Source organism: Typha angustifolia, chromosome 15, assembly GCF_048772165.1.
Source record: "Typha angustifolia cultivar Huaian chromosome 15, ASM4877216v1, whole genome shotgun sequence".
Classification (NCBI taxonomy): Eukaryota; Viridiplantae; Streptophyta; class Magnoliopsida; order Poales; family Typhaceae; genus Typha; species Typha angustifolia.
In genome coordinates, this window is record NC_133253.1 from 19,703,948 (window position 1) to 19,717,068 (window position 13,121).

The window sequence follows — 13,121 nt, forward strand, 5'->3', positions numbered from 1 at the left end:
AACATGAAAGGGAACTTTAAGGAGACAACATTTATAACTGAACAAAGGAATCTCCTTAATTGGAAGCATCATCTCCCCACCTCTTCCTCAACTCCACCCCTTTGATTAGTCAAACAGCATTGCCTTCCCCCTTCCCATGCTCTTGTAAAGCAAATTAATATCCACTCTGTTCCCCTCCACAGTTATCTGCGCCATGCGATTCACTCGAAGCGAGCTATCGGAGATTGTTGGCGGGTAAATCTTCACCATGGTGCTCTGCATGGGGGTGCATGTCGTCCTCCTCACATATACCAACGTTATCTCAAAGGGCATCATTGATGGGTAGTAGAGAAAGTTCGTGATTCAAGTCGATCTGTAGTTGGATTTGGACGGGACGAGGAACTTTGTCTGCCTCAATACCCATGGGCTACTGCTCTGGGTAAAGCCGTAAAGGGAAGGGAATCGTCTATGTTAAAAAGATGAAGCAACCAAAGCTTTGAATTAGACTTCGCACTTTTAGCAGTGTTGCCACATGATCAAGTATATATAGCGGCCACGAGATTGTAAATTCGCATTCGAACTCAAATGCTACTAATACTAGATAAGATTTAGATCACCATCATCATCCTATCCAAAGTCTTAAAAGCGACGTTGCTAGATCACACATGTACATGGCTATATTATAAAACCAAAAGTACTCGGAACTATTTGCATGATCTCATATGTTTGAATGATTACGATGGATTACGTTCTTCTAGTTTCAGTGCGACGAGCATTCCTGAAGCCAAGCTTGGTCATTCATGCACGGAGGACATAATATCAGCAGCGGCCATTAATCGCGGAACTCTTCCATGAACGAGGAATGGAAGCCCCTGAGACGTGATACTAAGGCTGGGATCTTGTCTTCCTCTGGAAGAATAGTGCATCTGATATGCCACGTCCCAGGGACCTTCAATGGAAGCAAATAGAGGTGTCAGAAATACCATAACATGCAACGATATAAGCACTTCATCTTGTTTCCTTTTTTTTCCCTAAGGAAACCAATCTAATCCTTTAATCCCTAGACAGTCATGAAACTGAATTGTAGCAGGCTGACCTGTCCAAATCCTGATCCAGGGACGACGACTATTCCAGTTGCATCGAGAAGACGATGTGCGTAAAATGCATCAGGAGCTGCATTAGCTATCTTGGCAGCTTTGATTGCCCTGTTGGGCAGTTGAAGTCTTGGGAAGAGATACATTGCACCCTCCACTTTGTTGCAAGTCACACCTTCCAATTTGTTAAATGCATCTTCTAAAGCCTGTGATCCATAACAGAGAGAGATAGCTAATTGTGTTGTTTTAATATAAACCTTGGTTGATCGATCTCAAGATGGAACATACTTCTAGGGGTTAAGAGACTAAAAAAAAGAAGAAATAAATAACTTAGGAATCATGTAGGATTAAAAAAGTAGAATGACAATGAACTAACCTTAGCACGCCTGGCTAAAGATGAAAGTATCCTCTCCTTTTCTGCAGTGAAAGATTCATAAGATTCGTCTCCAACCTGAAGAATTCGACCAAATCATTTTGTCTAGCTTGAAGCATTAATTTGCAAGCATCGAAATGCTACAAAGCCATTCTTCCATAAAATCTCATGAACTCTCTTGTAGCTATATAACAGAATTCACCTTTGGTGGATTCATGATAAGACTTGAAAGAATCTGACCCAAGATATTCGAACATAGATTTACAGAAGTCACTTTGTAAATCTGGTCCTTTACGTCAGTACTAAAACCACAGAGCTCCATATAACCTCCCCTTTTCCCACCTTCTCCATAGTACCCTGTTATAGTTTTTTAATTGCCACCAGATTGATCATTCCGTTATAATCGTTATTCAACATAAAAATGAGAAGAAGAAAACTCACCTTTAGAAACTGAATGAAATGATACTAAAGAAAGCTCATCCCTCTCGTATCCCATTGATCTGGCAATTCTCTTGAAAGAATTGAATTTTTTATCACCAGCATAAACATTTTCTTGGTACACCTGTAAGACAAGCAAATAAAAAAAAATGGCTTGTTTCATGTTGAGAGGATGTTAATTTAAGTCTTTCTCACAGTCTATAGACCAGTTTAAGAATGTTGATATTACGACCTAGTTTGCAATGAGGTGATTAAAATAGTACAAGTAGCTATTCACCTCATCTGCCAGAAGCACCAGACCATCTTTCCTGCAAAATTCCACTATTTCCTTCTGGTTCTCTTCAGAAAGAACCTAAAGAAAATTACACTAACCTATTAGTATCGCTAGTAAATATTAGAAACACTCAAATTGATATTACAAGTGAAAGCATATGAAACATAATTTATCAGTTAAAACATCAATCAATCACAATAAGTTTCAAACATTACAAGCAAGTCAAATTGTCCATGTATTTAAAATGAAGTAAAGCATTAGTGTTCAAAATGACTACATGTTCTTTTAGCTATAATAGGGTACTATATATAAACCAGCAAGCCTCAAAGATGGAACTGAGCTTGCTTATGTTTCTGTTGAGCAAATGGGCTGGTAACTTGGCCAGTTCAGAGGCAGGTAGCGCATTGCTGACTTCTTATACATGCAAATACCTTATAGAATTTCACCCTTCAGGGCAGAGAGAATTACCAATTGATCTCAGCACAAACCTGTCCAGTTGGATTGCCAGGATTTATGACAACTAATGCTCGAACAGCTATACCCTGGGAGCAAGCACCTTCCAATTGATTCTTAAGATGAAGAACCTCAAGCCCCCAACCCGTTGACTCATTAAGGTAATATGGAACCTGGCAAGCCAAGCAGTTCATTCAGTTAACAAAGTGGCAAACAGCCAAGTGGATGAAGACTGTACTGAAGGAAACGTGGATGAACGAAGAAATTATCTTGGAACTTGAATATGTATAATTTAGCCATATCAATTAATTGAGGACTTCACTCAAATATCAGGTTCATATATAACGTGTCATGGACTAGAATTGTGCATTAGTTCCTTTTTCTTGAAAAAGAGATTGCACCCATGATTTAAAGCACGCCATAAAATTCCGGTCGTGAACGTAGTTATGAATTATATAGACCAAGTTCTAAGGTGTTCAACTCCTGCTAATGAGGACATATTGACATGAAATGTTCTTCAGAAGATAGATAGAATCATACAAGAGAACCACCATGAAGGGTTACTGATGCTGAGTACAAAGGATACTGAGGGATAGGACACAAAATGCCATCCTTCTCGGTCCTTATCAGTAATTGGATCATCGTCTGCACCTGATAAAAGGATTAGAAGATAGGAAGATTAATCATCTGTATTTGCCCTTAAAGGGTAGAAAATAGTTAATGGAGTTCCAATAGTTACTGCAGGGCTTGCTCCATCTGTTAAGAAAATGTCATCTGCATTGGATGGAAAACCGTCACGAGAAGCAATTCCAGCTGCAATTGCTTCACGCAAGCCTTTGGCACCCTGATTTTAAGAAGAATGCATTTGTCTTCAGGACGATAGTATAAAAAAGGAATAAGATTTTCAAGACGAACCAACAATGTCTTCACCTGGCTGTGACTATATGCACCAGTTTCTCTACCAGGAAGCAAGTCTAGAATCTCGCATGCTCTAGCTATGGCATCTGAGCTGCAACAATAGTGCAAAAATTCAGGTCACAGTTGCAAAATCATCGATCGACTAAACTTCTTGACAAGATTACACAATGAAATGTGTCAATTATAGAGAAACTTCATTTTTCTTTGATTACACCAATGTAAATAAATTTATATGAGATGTTTCCATTGAAGGGTAGATCTAACAGGATCTGTTTCCAATTCTGACCATAATTTCACATATCGACATCTTGTATTTTGATTCCAAAAAATTCTAACAGAAATTAGAAAAAGTCATGCGGTAAGGCTCTTCAATGATCACAAGTTTTCATGAACCTGAATAAAGCGAGATTATCATCTCTGTCCAAGAGAGCTGGATGCTCGCATAAAGCAAGAACCTGTTGATCAATTTAGAGTTCCATAAGAAAATACTAATTAATGTGCAAGCAAAAAAGGTCCATCAAGTGTCAGCATATCAACCTCACGAAAGAACGTAATTGGCTGCTGACCAAGAGCTTGGGGATTTCCAAGGTTGCAATATACTATCTTCAAAAGACAAACAGATGAATTAAGCATAACAAGGGTATTCTAGCAGAAAAGAAAGATTACACAATCAATAAAAATAAATATGTTACTTTTATATTAGCTAACAGCTCACCTCATCAAAGGGATGAGAACCTGGCTCTGTTTCCAACTCCCGCTACAAGCGCTGCATGTAGAAATCACAAGTCAAATACTAGTGACTATTGGGATCTACAGAATAGGTAGTCATACCAGCAACAGAGATACTTAATTATCTGTTAAAGAACTTTAAAGAATGGTATTCAAGAGGTCCTAGTTGACTTAGGAAAAGATTAATCGGACTTTCACTGGAATGTAAACAAGTGATATAGCTAGGTAGTAAAATTTAAAATTTTAGACAGGTAGATCATCAGAGCTAGTGCAGCATTACGGAACATGATAGTTATATTGGCAATACAGCAAAATAGGTGTATAAACATGAATCATGATTTATTGTATCTCTTACCATCGTCCTATCGACATATCCCATAAGTATTCAATAGAGATATAAAATGGAAAGGAAGGAAACAGAAGATAGTATATACCTGTGCATGGTTAATGATCTCTCCACGAACAGCATATTCGCATCTCCTAACCTACAAGAAAATGTGAATGTAGCAAGCCAGGACTTGTCAACTTGTAAAAATGAACAATAATTCCACTTGCACCCCTAAATTATAGCTCATTTTCACATACATTTTTTTAACTTTTTTTTTTAATTACATGCCCATCTCAAGAACTTTTCAAATCTCTTTCCGTTACTTTTTTTCGTCCATAAATGACTCACGCGTGACTTACTTCATAATGTTTTGGAAGAAAGAAAGAAAAAAATTGTTAATATACTTGAATACTATTATAAGTAGAGAAGTCTATACGTATACTATTTTAGAGGGTATATGTGTAAAAGACCTATGAACCAACAGATGTGAATGTAGAAAAGACCTTCATCCATATGAAGTTATATAGTTCAATAAGTAAACGAAGCCCACAAACATTCAACTGCAGATGAAGGCCATAATACAAACTTTTCACTGATGGGTCTGGAACAAAAGGCTTTCACTATTTCGCCCAATGCCGCAAAAATGGATAAAAAAAATCATAGAAAGATGAAGAAACCGCACCTTGGGGTTGATGGATTCGAGAGTAACAGCGGGAGTTTTGATGAAAGACATGGTTTTGCTCAGAAGAGAGCGAGGAGGAAGAAGAAGAGAATAGTAGATAGCTGCTTCTTAGATGGTGGCAGTGAAGCGGTTTTTTCTTTTTCTTTTTTCTATGGCTCGTTGACACGTGCAAGAAAGGCTTGACTCGTGTAAGCAAACTCGAGCAACTCTCAAGAGAAATTTATATTAAAGCGGCCAACCTTGTCTCCGAGCGAAACCCAGTAAAGAAGGGTGACGGCTAAACTAATAAAGTCTAAACCTGGTTAATATAATTAGTAACTAATGAGATCTGAAGCCTCTAATTCGAATATCCTGTTCATTAAAATCTTCCCCATTACTTTATTACTAGAGAGATGGACCATAAAATCACAATATCTTCTCTCCCATAAGGAGAAAAAAAAATAAAAAAGAAAAAGTTGAATAGCGTTTATTAATAAACTAGCCCTATTGGCTATTTTGATCTTCTTATTCTTTCTTGGAGAGGAGCTTCGCTCTGAGCTCGGCCACGTCGACGTCGCTGAACCGGTTCTCGGGGATCCAGTTCCCGGTCTTCGGGTCCCTCATCCAAAATATCTCCCGCTTCGCCGCCGCATTGTCCTCCGCCGCCGCCCTCGTCAAAGCAGCCACTGTCGATGCACGTGGGACATCCGCCGCAGCCGCCACGGCATAAGATCGCCGACTGTAATCAAACAAACCAAACGATTGAGAAAAAAGAATTTTAAACAAAAAAGCGTACATTTAGAGACTGGAATAAAACCAACCCGAGGGACAGAAAGGTGTTAATGGCAGCACGAGACATTGCTATAGAGGTAGAGATAGGAAGAGAGATAGAGAGGTGGGAGTAGTTAGGGTTTTAGGATGTGTAGTTATTTATAGAGGTGGAAGAAGGGACGTAGATGACGCCTTTTATATAGTAGGTTAGCGATTAATGATACGGGATCTTCGCCTAATTAAATCAACTCCTGTTGGTTACTTTTGCTTATCATTTCTCCTAAAATTCCTTTTCTTCTTCATAAAATCTTATTATCTTATATAAAAGACTATCCAGGTCGTATTCCCTGCATAGGGATAAGTTATTCGGCGGTAAAGTTGGAATATATGCCGAATAGTACTTCTGCTTTAGTTACATGAATTAGTTATAATTAGCTATTCCAACCAAACCAGGCTATCGGTGGAATGCTGTGGGTGGAGCCTCTGGTCTTATCCGGATAAGCCGGATAAGTCCAGTCCAGCCCAGTCCACTACAGTCGTCATAGCTAGGCTTATGACAACCGTGAGAGTTATTCATCGAGCGGCCGAAGAGTATCCATAGGATTTTATTCTTCTTTCTTCCTTGAGGCGCCCATGGAATGGTCTTTGGATGTTTATTTCTTTGCCTTTGAATCAAATCCTAAAAGGAGAATAAATAAGTTGAAATGGATAATTAAAAAATCCATCTTCGTTGAGTAGAAGGGTGTCAGCATCTTCGGTGTCTGTCAGGGCTTTTTGACAAAATGGAAAGGATCGAATTCTAACAGTTGCAACTGGTCGTCTGCCAACTAGCCCAATGTTACCTGTAGATAAAGATTGGCAAAGAGAATATGATGCCAAAGAGCTATCGCTTGGTCCATGTTAAGCGTTATCAGCCTCATGTCATTCCTTTTTCAGTGTGGATGAGAACTTGGGGAAGAATTGCCACAAATCTTGGAGGCATAGTTCCTGCTTTACTTAGTACACTATGGCAAAATACTTTAACACCTAGTTTCAATATTACGGCCCATATAACAAGTTTATATTCTGACCTTTTTCTAATGTTTCTTTCTCTTTTTTATATTTGATACCGGTTTGTCTGTGCCCATAACATAGTTTAAAATGATAAAAATCTTTTTTTTATTCGAATATAAAAGATAAAACTACAATAAATCTTTTGTGGTCCATAACATAGTTAAAAACCCAATTCAAATTTTTTTTTTAGAAATAGGATTCAAATATAATATATTAATTCAAAATGACGAGAAAGATATGTTCATCTCTCTCTCTCTCATTATCCGAAGCAACAAGGTTTAGGAGGTAATGACTACAAAATCTCATTTATTTATACCTTTTAGGTTCATCAATGGCTAGAATTTTACTTCATGATGAACAATTAGATGGCAAGGAGTGTATGAAAAAAAAGTGCTACTGTGTATCTGCAGTCAGTCCTCTTGGACCTCTTGGGCCTCTTGGGCTATGCCCAAAACTTGTAGCTTAGAGTGGGTTAACAATTAGTTGGCTCACTAATTTGAACACATCATTAAGACTTATGGTGCAGATATTGGCACTGACTCAAACAAACTAAATTTGATTTTGGGTCACTCTATTACGAAATTAGTTTACAACGATTAGCTTATGAGTTTGTGATTCATCTCTCAGCTGTCCTAAAGCAGAACTGTCCTGAGATTAGGAGATTGCCCACTGTAAAAGCAAAATGTGAAAAAATAAAGGTTAAAGTAAAGCAGAAGAAAACGTTATAACCTTGAAAGCAAAGCATTCTTACAAATTCCATTCAAATTCTCTGTAACAAATTTAACTAGGCAACCCAATATTAAAACTGCTAACTGAATCAAAAACAAAGAAAAAGGAGGAGGAGGAGGAGGAGGAGGAAAAAAAAAAGAACTATCTAAGGCTGTTAAAGTGAGAACTCGATACTCATGACAGAGACTAATGCTCTCTCATAGACCACTAGGATTACCTACCATGTCGGTGGTCACTTCTTGTTCTTGCTCTTGTAACACCAACAACTCTAGAGAGAGAGAGAGAGAGAGAGAGAGAGAGAGAGAGAGAGAGTCCACGTGTGAGGAGAGGAGATGAAAATAGAATAACAATGGAAGCACGAATGGTCAAATCGATGTCATGATCCGAATTATAGATGGTGGGGGCAAAATGACTCTTGGCATCAGTCCAGGGGAGTGCATCATGACTTGTTCTTCTTTCCAAGGTCCACTTTATGTTGTAGTTGAAGCATTAAGCTAAGCACTGACACCACTACTCCTGAGAGCTAAAATTCACATTAAAACTGAGGGATAGTTGTCAAAAAGCAACCTAAAAAAAACCCTTAATCATTCACATTCTATATATCGTATTGATGTTTATTGTTCGATCTTTATATTTTATTTTTATTATGTTAAAAATATTATAGTTATTCTCGACTTATATTTAACTTGAGATGTCTTTTAAGTCAATACAAAAACTGCATGAAGAGAGAGATATTTATAAGCCAATACTAACTTTCTTCTAGGTGCTTGATCTTGAGATCTTTATAAGGCCAAAGGGAAAGATTTGACTTGATGGGTGGCATATATATTTTTATAGTCTGGTTTTTGAGATGGTTGCAACGTATACATCGGCTAATAAAAAGTTGTAAGATGGAAGCATTAATTTCATCTCTGACCCAATAAATTAGAGGATCCCACGTAATAAACTTATTAAAGATGAGAGTAAGTGCACCTCAAAATCAAATCGAATCTAATTGGAAAGGAGTGACACAATTGAGAAGGACCCTCAACTAACCTTTCCATTAGTATAAAAGTGATGTTGCTCTCATTACCGTAAACATAACGTTCTCCATGCTCCTGAAAATTTCTCCTTTTTTTTTAACTAATCAAATCGAAGTTGGACCTTTGCCCACCTCCTATCTTTTCTCCTCTCTCTCTCTTCTCTCTCTCTCTCTCTCTCTCTCTCTCTCTCTTCTTTTAAGAACCAAACGTATGCAAAAGCCTAAAAAGGACCTTATGAAAAGAAGTGAAAGGAAAAAAGCATAGGGGAGGAAGGCACATGGTTTAGTTGCAGTAAGCTCCACTCAGCTTAAGATCCTATCCCCTTAATTAATGCTTAATTCTATATATTATTGGTTAATGAAATACACTTGTCTCAACTAGCAGATGCAGTTCAAGATACAAAATGAAATAATTTGTTTGGTGGCCATATTTAGGACCTCAGTTTATTCTTGGCCAACAAAATTTGGCCATGGGACTAAAAGGTGATTATTATTTTCAAAGGGTTTCTAGCGTACCATATATATATATATATATATAGTGGATTAGAATTTCTTGTGTAGGCCAGCCATGGCACCATTTGTGACAATATTGATGGCTGGATTCTCTCTTAAATTCACTCTTTGGATGTTAACCTAGTGACGAATAATAGTCGAATCAACGATAGCCCTCACTAGTGTACCAGAGGTGTCTCAAAACATGCCACGTTAGTTAAGCCTTTGGAGTATGCTTGCGTCTTTTATACCATTCGAGGAAATAGATATGAATATCTTTATACCTTTAACAAACAACAAGTAAATCACCATCAATGTTTGTTTACTCCTCCGTCGACCGTCGTCATCGATTTGGTCTTTGGTGGGTGTTTTTTTTTCCTTAAAACAAAGTCCTTAGTATGATAATATCATCAGCTTCAAACTATCATTTAAAATTTTAATACATAAGGTAAAAAAAACTCTATATTTAACTTAAAAATAAACTAGACGATAATAAGATAAAGTATGAGCGGACGATGGCAAAAGAATATCTAACCTAATTGTGGATCCTCAATCCTCACATGACAGATCTTGAATTGTAATAGGATTACAACAAAACTAAAGAAGAAGAGCAAAAATTGTTTAAGTATTTCTTAAATAAATTCGAAATTCAACCCAATCCTCTGAAAGAAAAGTAAAAAAGAATTAACCTATTTCTCTAAGAAAAGTCCAAAGAAACATAAAATATTATCACATTTTAAGACCAACTGGTACCTCAGCGGGGTCGGCATTCCATAAACAAAGGATTATAAGCATGTGGCACTTTGCTCATTTGTAGGGCTTCTTGCACCACCTGAAACTCACTAAAACAGAAGAACAGACCCTTGCAACTTGTGTACCTTTCTCTCCTCTTTAGAGAGAAACAATTTAAAATTGAGGTCCTCTCTCTCTCAAAATATTTCTAATGGAGTTTCTATTCATAATTATATTCTACCATAAATGTGGGGGCAACCCCTCCTTTTACAGTATCTTTGGTCCCTTTCACAATCTTTTCACATTTATATTTGAATTGGAGACATATGTGCCTACCATTGGGGAATAAGATGGTATTTAGTGGCATTTAGTTTGTTCTTATCATCATGAGCTTGAGCTTGAGCTTGCAGGACAGTGGACCACTAAGCACAACTGTCTCATACTTGATCTGCATGTCCACATATGCCACAGTCCACAGAGGAAATATGTGAAATAATTTAGTACCTCAATGTTTTCCATTACACAGGAACTCTTTCTAAAATTGAGGCCCATCTGCCATATATTGCACTATATAATATAGCTCTGTAGTCTGGTTATATCGGTTCATAAGAGATGACATGAATTTGGTTGATATTTGTACTATAATTCACTTGTTTAATCATATATGGCGTTATTACTATTATTAATTGTAGCTAATCTTTCAAGTGCTGCCAAGGGGACTCACTGACTGCAGGAATTTGTGCCACGTGACAAAAATGAGAGAAGTGATGGATCCTCTGTGGACATCGAGTGGTTTTAAATATCCATCACACCCTTCCTCACTCCACCCCTTCTTCCCCTCTATCTAAGATAGCTCAAACTGATACCTTTCTCTTCTCCGCCCTCCTCCTTTTCCCCCACCCTTCCCTTCCCTTCCCTTCTCAAGGATGCTTCCAAGAAGCAAAAGCATCTTCCATCTAGGGGAGGAGGGTGGTGACTCTAACGACAAGGGTGTAGCCATTAGAGGACCATCGAGCCTGACGAGGTCACAAGAAGGCCTCGTGGGCCTTCGAATTCTAATACAACATCACAGGCAGGGATCGAACGTAGTCATGAAACCGATGGTGAAGCCGTGCGTGCTCGCGGCGCGAGCTGGCGGCCGGTTTCCTATGGTTTCTCGTGAGTTTGCCTTCTTAAAGACATGCTCCTTGTGCAAGAAGGAGCTTAGCCCTCAGAAGGATGTGTACATGTATAGGTATATATATTCCCGTCTCTCTCTCTCTCTCTCTCTCTCTCTCTCTAATATATATATATATTCATTTAATAGTATTGAAGAAATTAATTCAACCTTTTCTTTTCGAATAAGAATCATGTTAAAAACTCGAGAAATAATTAATATGAAATAAGAGAATCTGAGCAGATAAGATGAACACACGAAGGACAATCCACTAAAATCAAAAGAAAACATGGCCTTTGATCTCGCAAACCTTCTTACTGTTTCATTACTAATAGAAGCATATCTGTCAACATAGTCAGAGATTGAAGATATGATCTGATGAAGTACTTTTTTGTGATGTTAATATATATAGAGGTGATCAAGGATTTTGTAGCGAGGAATGCCGGCGGCAGCAAATTTCTCTAGATGAAAGGAATGAGTTTGAAGCTTCTAAAAAGGAGCTGGTGGGGTTATCTCATCATCACCGCGGTAGCTCAAAGATCAGAGAAGCAGATGGCCCCAGAAAAATATTAGCAGCGGCATAGGAGTTCTTGAGAGGGAGAAGAAGATACTACTATCTGAGTGATACTACCTTTTTCTTCCGTCCTTTCTTTTTTTTTTGAAGAAGTTTATCCTCACATCGGGAAATAATTAAATAAATAAATATACGAAGGATTAATATATATTAATTACTGGCCCGCAATTTCAAATGGTCAAGTTTAGCATATCGACTTCTTATTGAGTTATAATTGGACTCTCTTTTCGTCTAAACAATTTGATATATATATATCATAACCACCGTCCCGATGTTCCTCAATAGTACCAGTTTAATTTTACTTGGTGTGACAGCATCTTGGATGTGATGTCAAGAGAGAAACACTAATGCTTTTGTTAGTTGGCACTCGTTTACTCTTTCCGAATCATTGAACCCAGTAAAAATCTTAGTAGATGCTTTACTGCAAATTTGTGCGAGAGAAAGTAGTGGCAGATTCTCTTGTAGCTTTACGCAATGTAGAATAAAACCAAAAGAACATCTAGCAACAAATATACGAGTTCGATATTAGTAGCGGAACAAGTAGAGAAAACAGACCTCCAATAACACAATCAGAACCCCAACAGGAATAGGAAGAGCATCATGTTAAAGAGATGCCTACCCTTGAAGGGGCCTCTGAGCTACTATCGTACATAGCTCAGTGGTTGAATATTGGAGTTACAGGTTCAATTCCCTTTATGATCATTGATATTGATACTCAACGGATTTACTATCATAGTGCTATATGCCTATGTTTAGTTCTAATCGTGGCTCATTTTTGGAAGAGTCGACTCAATTATTCAATATATATATTGAGGAGTGCTCCTCTTATAAGGAACATGTTCCTTAGAAGAGGAGTAGCACAAAAACTCTTACTCACAACCAAATTCGAATAAGCACCTCGGCTTTCCAAAATCAAAATTCTCAGCATTAGAATTCACTGTGCACTTCGTGGATGGTACCGATCTAAATGGCCTAGCTGAGCTCGCACGGAATGCAACATCCTAATAAAGAAGGGCCATAGAAACAAGATTGAGCTGTCTTTGAATAAACGTGTCAATGCTACACAATTCTTCTCTCTCAGTATAATTTTCTCTTCGGTCGCTGTCTTCAGGATTAGAATCTTGACAAATTTCAATAATCTTTTGGTGGAATCTAGAATGGTAAAAACAAATTTCCCATTTTGATCAACCTCTCTTATGTGCTTACTGTAGACGCGGGTAACTTCAATGAGTTACCCATCAGATGTGATTATAAAGCGTGACTGGACGACAGAAGAAACTTCAGACGAAAGGCTACACCAATTTGACTGGGTTAGTCTCACTTTTCTCTGAAAAAGCGAAAAACAA

The 13,121-nt window shown here is 37.8% G+C and overlaps 2 protein-coding genes across 2 annotated transcripts; one reads left to right on the forward strand and one right to left on the reverse strand.

Annotated features, from left to right (window-relative positions):
* Nucleotides 1-648: 648 nt before the first annotated feature.
* Nucleotides 649-5,773, reverse strand: LOC140778986 (alanine aminotransferase 2-like). The gene is made up of 15 exons (XM_073123917.1): nt 5,269-5,773; nt 4,693-4,743; nt 4,245-4,295; nt 4,067-4,132; nt 3,923-3,984; nt 3,542-3,615; nt 3,351-3,455; nt 3,152-3,262; nt 2,647-2,784; nt 2,162-2,236; nt 1,888-2,008; nt 1,649-1,803; nt 1,450-1,524; nt 1,076-1,279; nt 649-928 (listed from the first exon to the last, which is right to left on the reverse strand). The coding sequence occupies exons 5-15, from the start codon at nt 3,942-3,944 to the stop codon at nt 812-814; spliced, it is 1,197 nt and encodes a 398-aa protein (XP_072980018.1). The 5' UTR covers nt 3,945-3,984; nt 4,067-4,132; nt 4,245-4,295; nt 4,693-4,743; nt 5,269-5,773; the 3' UTR covers nt 649-811.
* A 5,104-nt stretch (nt 5,774-10,877) lies between these two features.
* Nucleotides 10,878-11,994, forward strand: LOC140778905 (FCS-Like Zinc finger 17-like). Its single transcript, XM_073123802.1, has 2 exons — nt 10,878-11,279; nt 11,614-11,994. Exons 1-2 carry the CDS (start codon nt 10,972-10,974, stop codon nt 11,783-11,785), a joined length of 480 nt encoding a protein of 159 aa, XP_072979903.1. The 5' UTR covers nt 10,878-10,971; the 3' UTR covers nt 11,786-11,994.
* Nucleotides 11,995-13,121: the final 1,127 nt, after the last annotated feature.

Excerpts from the sequence above, each read along its gene's own strand:
- LOC140778986 (XM_073123917.1), bottom strand. The coding sequence starts at position 3,944 with ATGATAATCTCGCTTTATTCAG. Across the intron at positions 2,785-3,151 it reads CCCTTCATGGTGGTTCTCTT|GTTCCATATTACCTTAATGA; the intron begins GTATGATTCTAT and ends TTGGCTTGCCAG. Across the intron at positions 2,009-2,161 it reads TGGTGCTTCTGGCAGATGAG|GTGTACCAAGAAAATGTTTA; the intron begins GTGAATAGCTAC and ends CTTGTCTTACAG.
- LOC140778905 (XM_073123802.1), top strand. The coding sequence starts at position 10,972 with ATGCTTCCAAGAAGCAAAAGCATCTTCCATCTAGGGGAGGAGGGTGGT. Across the intron at positions 11,280-11,613 it reads AAGGATGTGTACATGTATAG|AGGTGATCAAGGATTTTGTA; the intron begins GTATATATATTC and ends TAATATATATAG.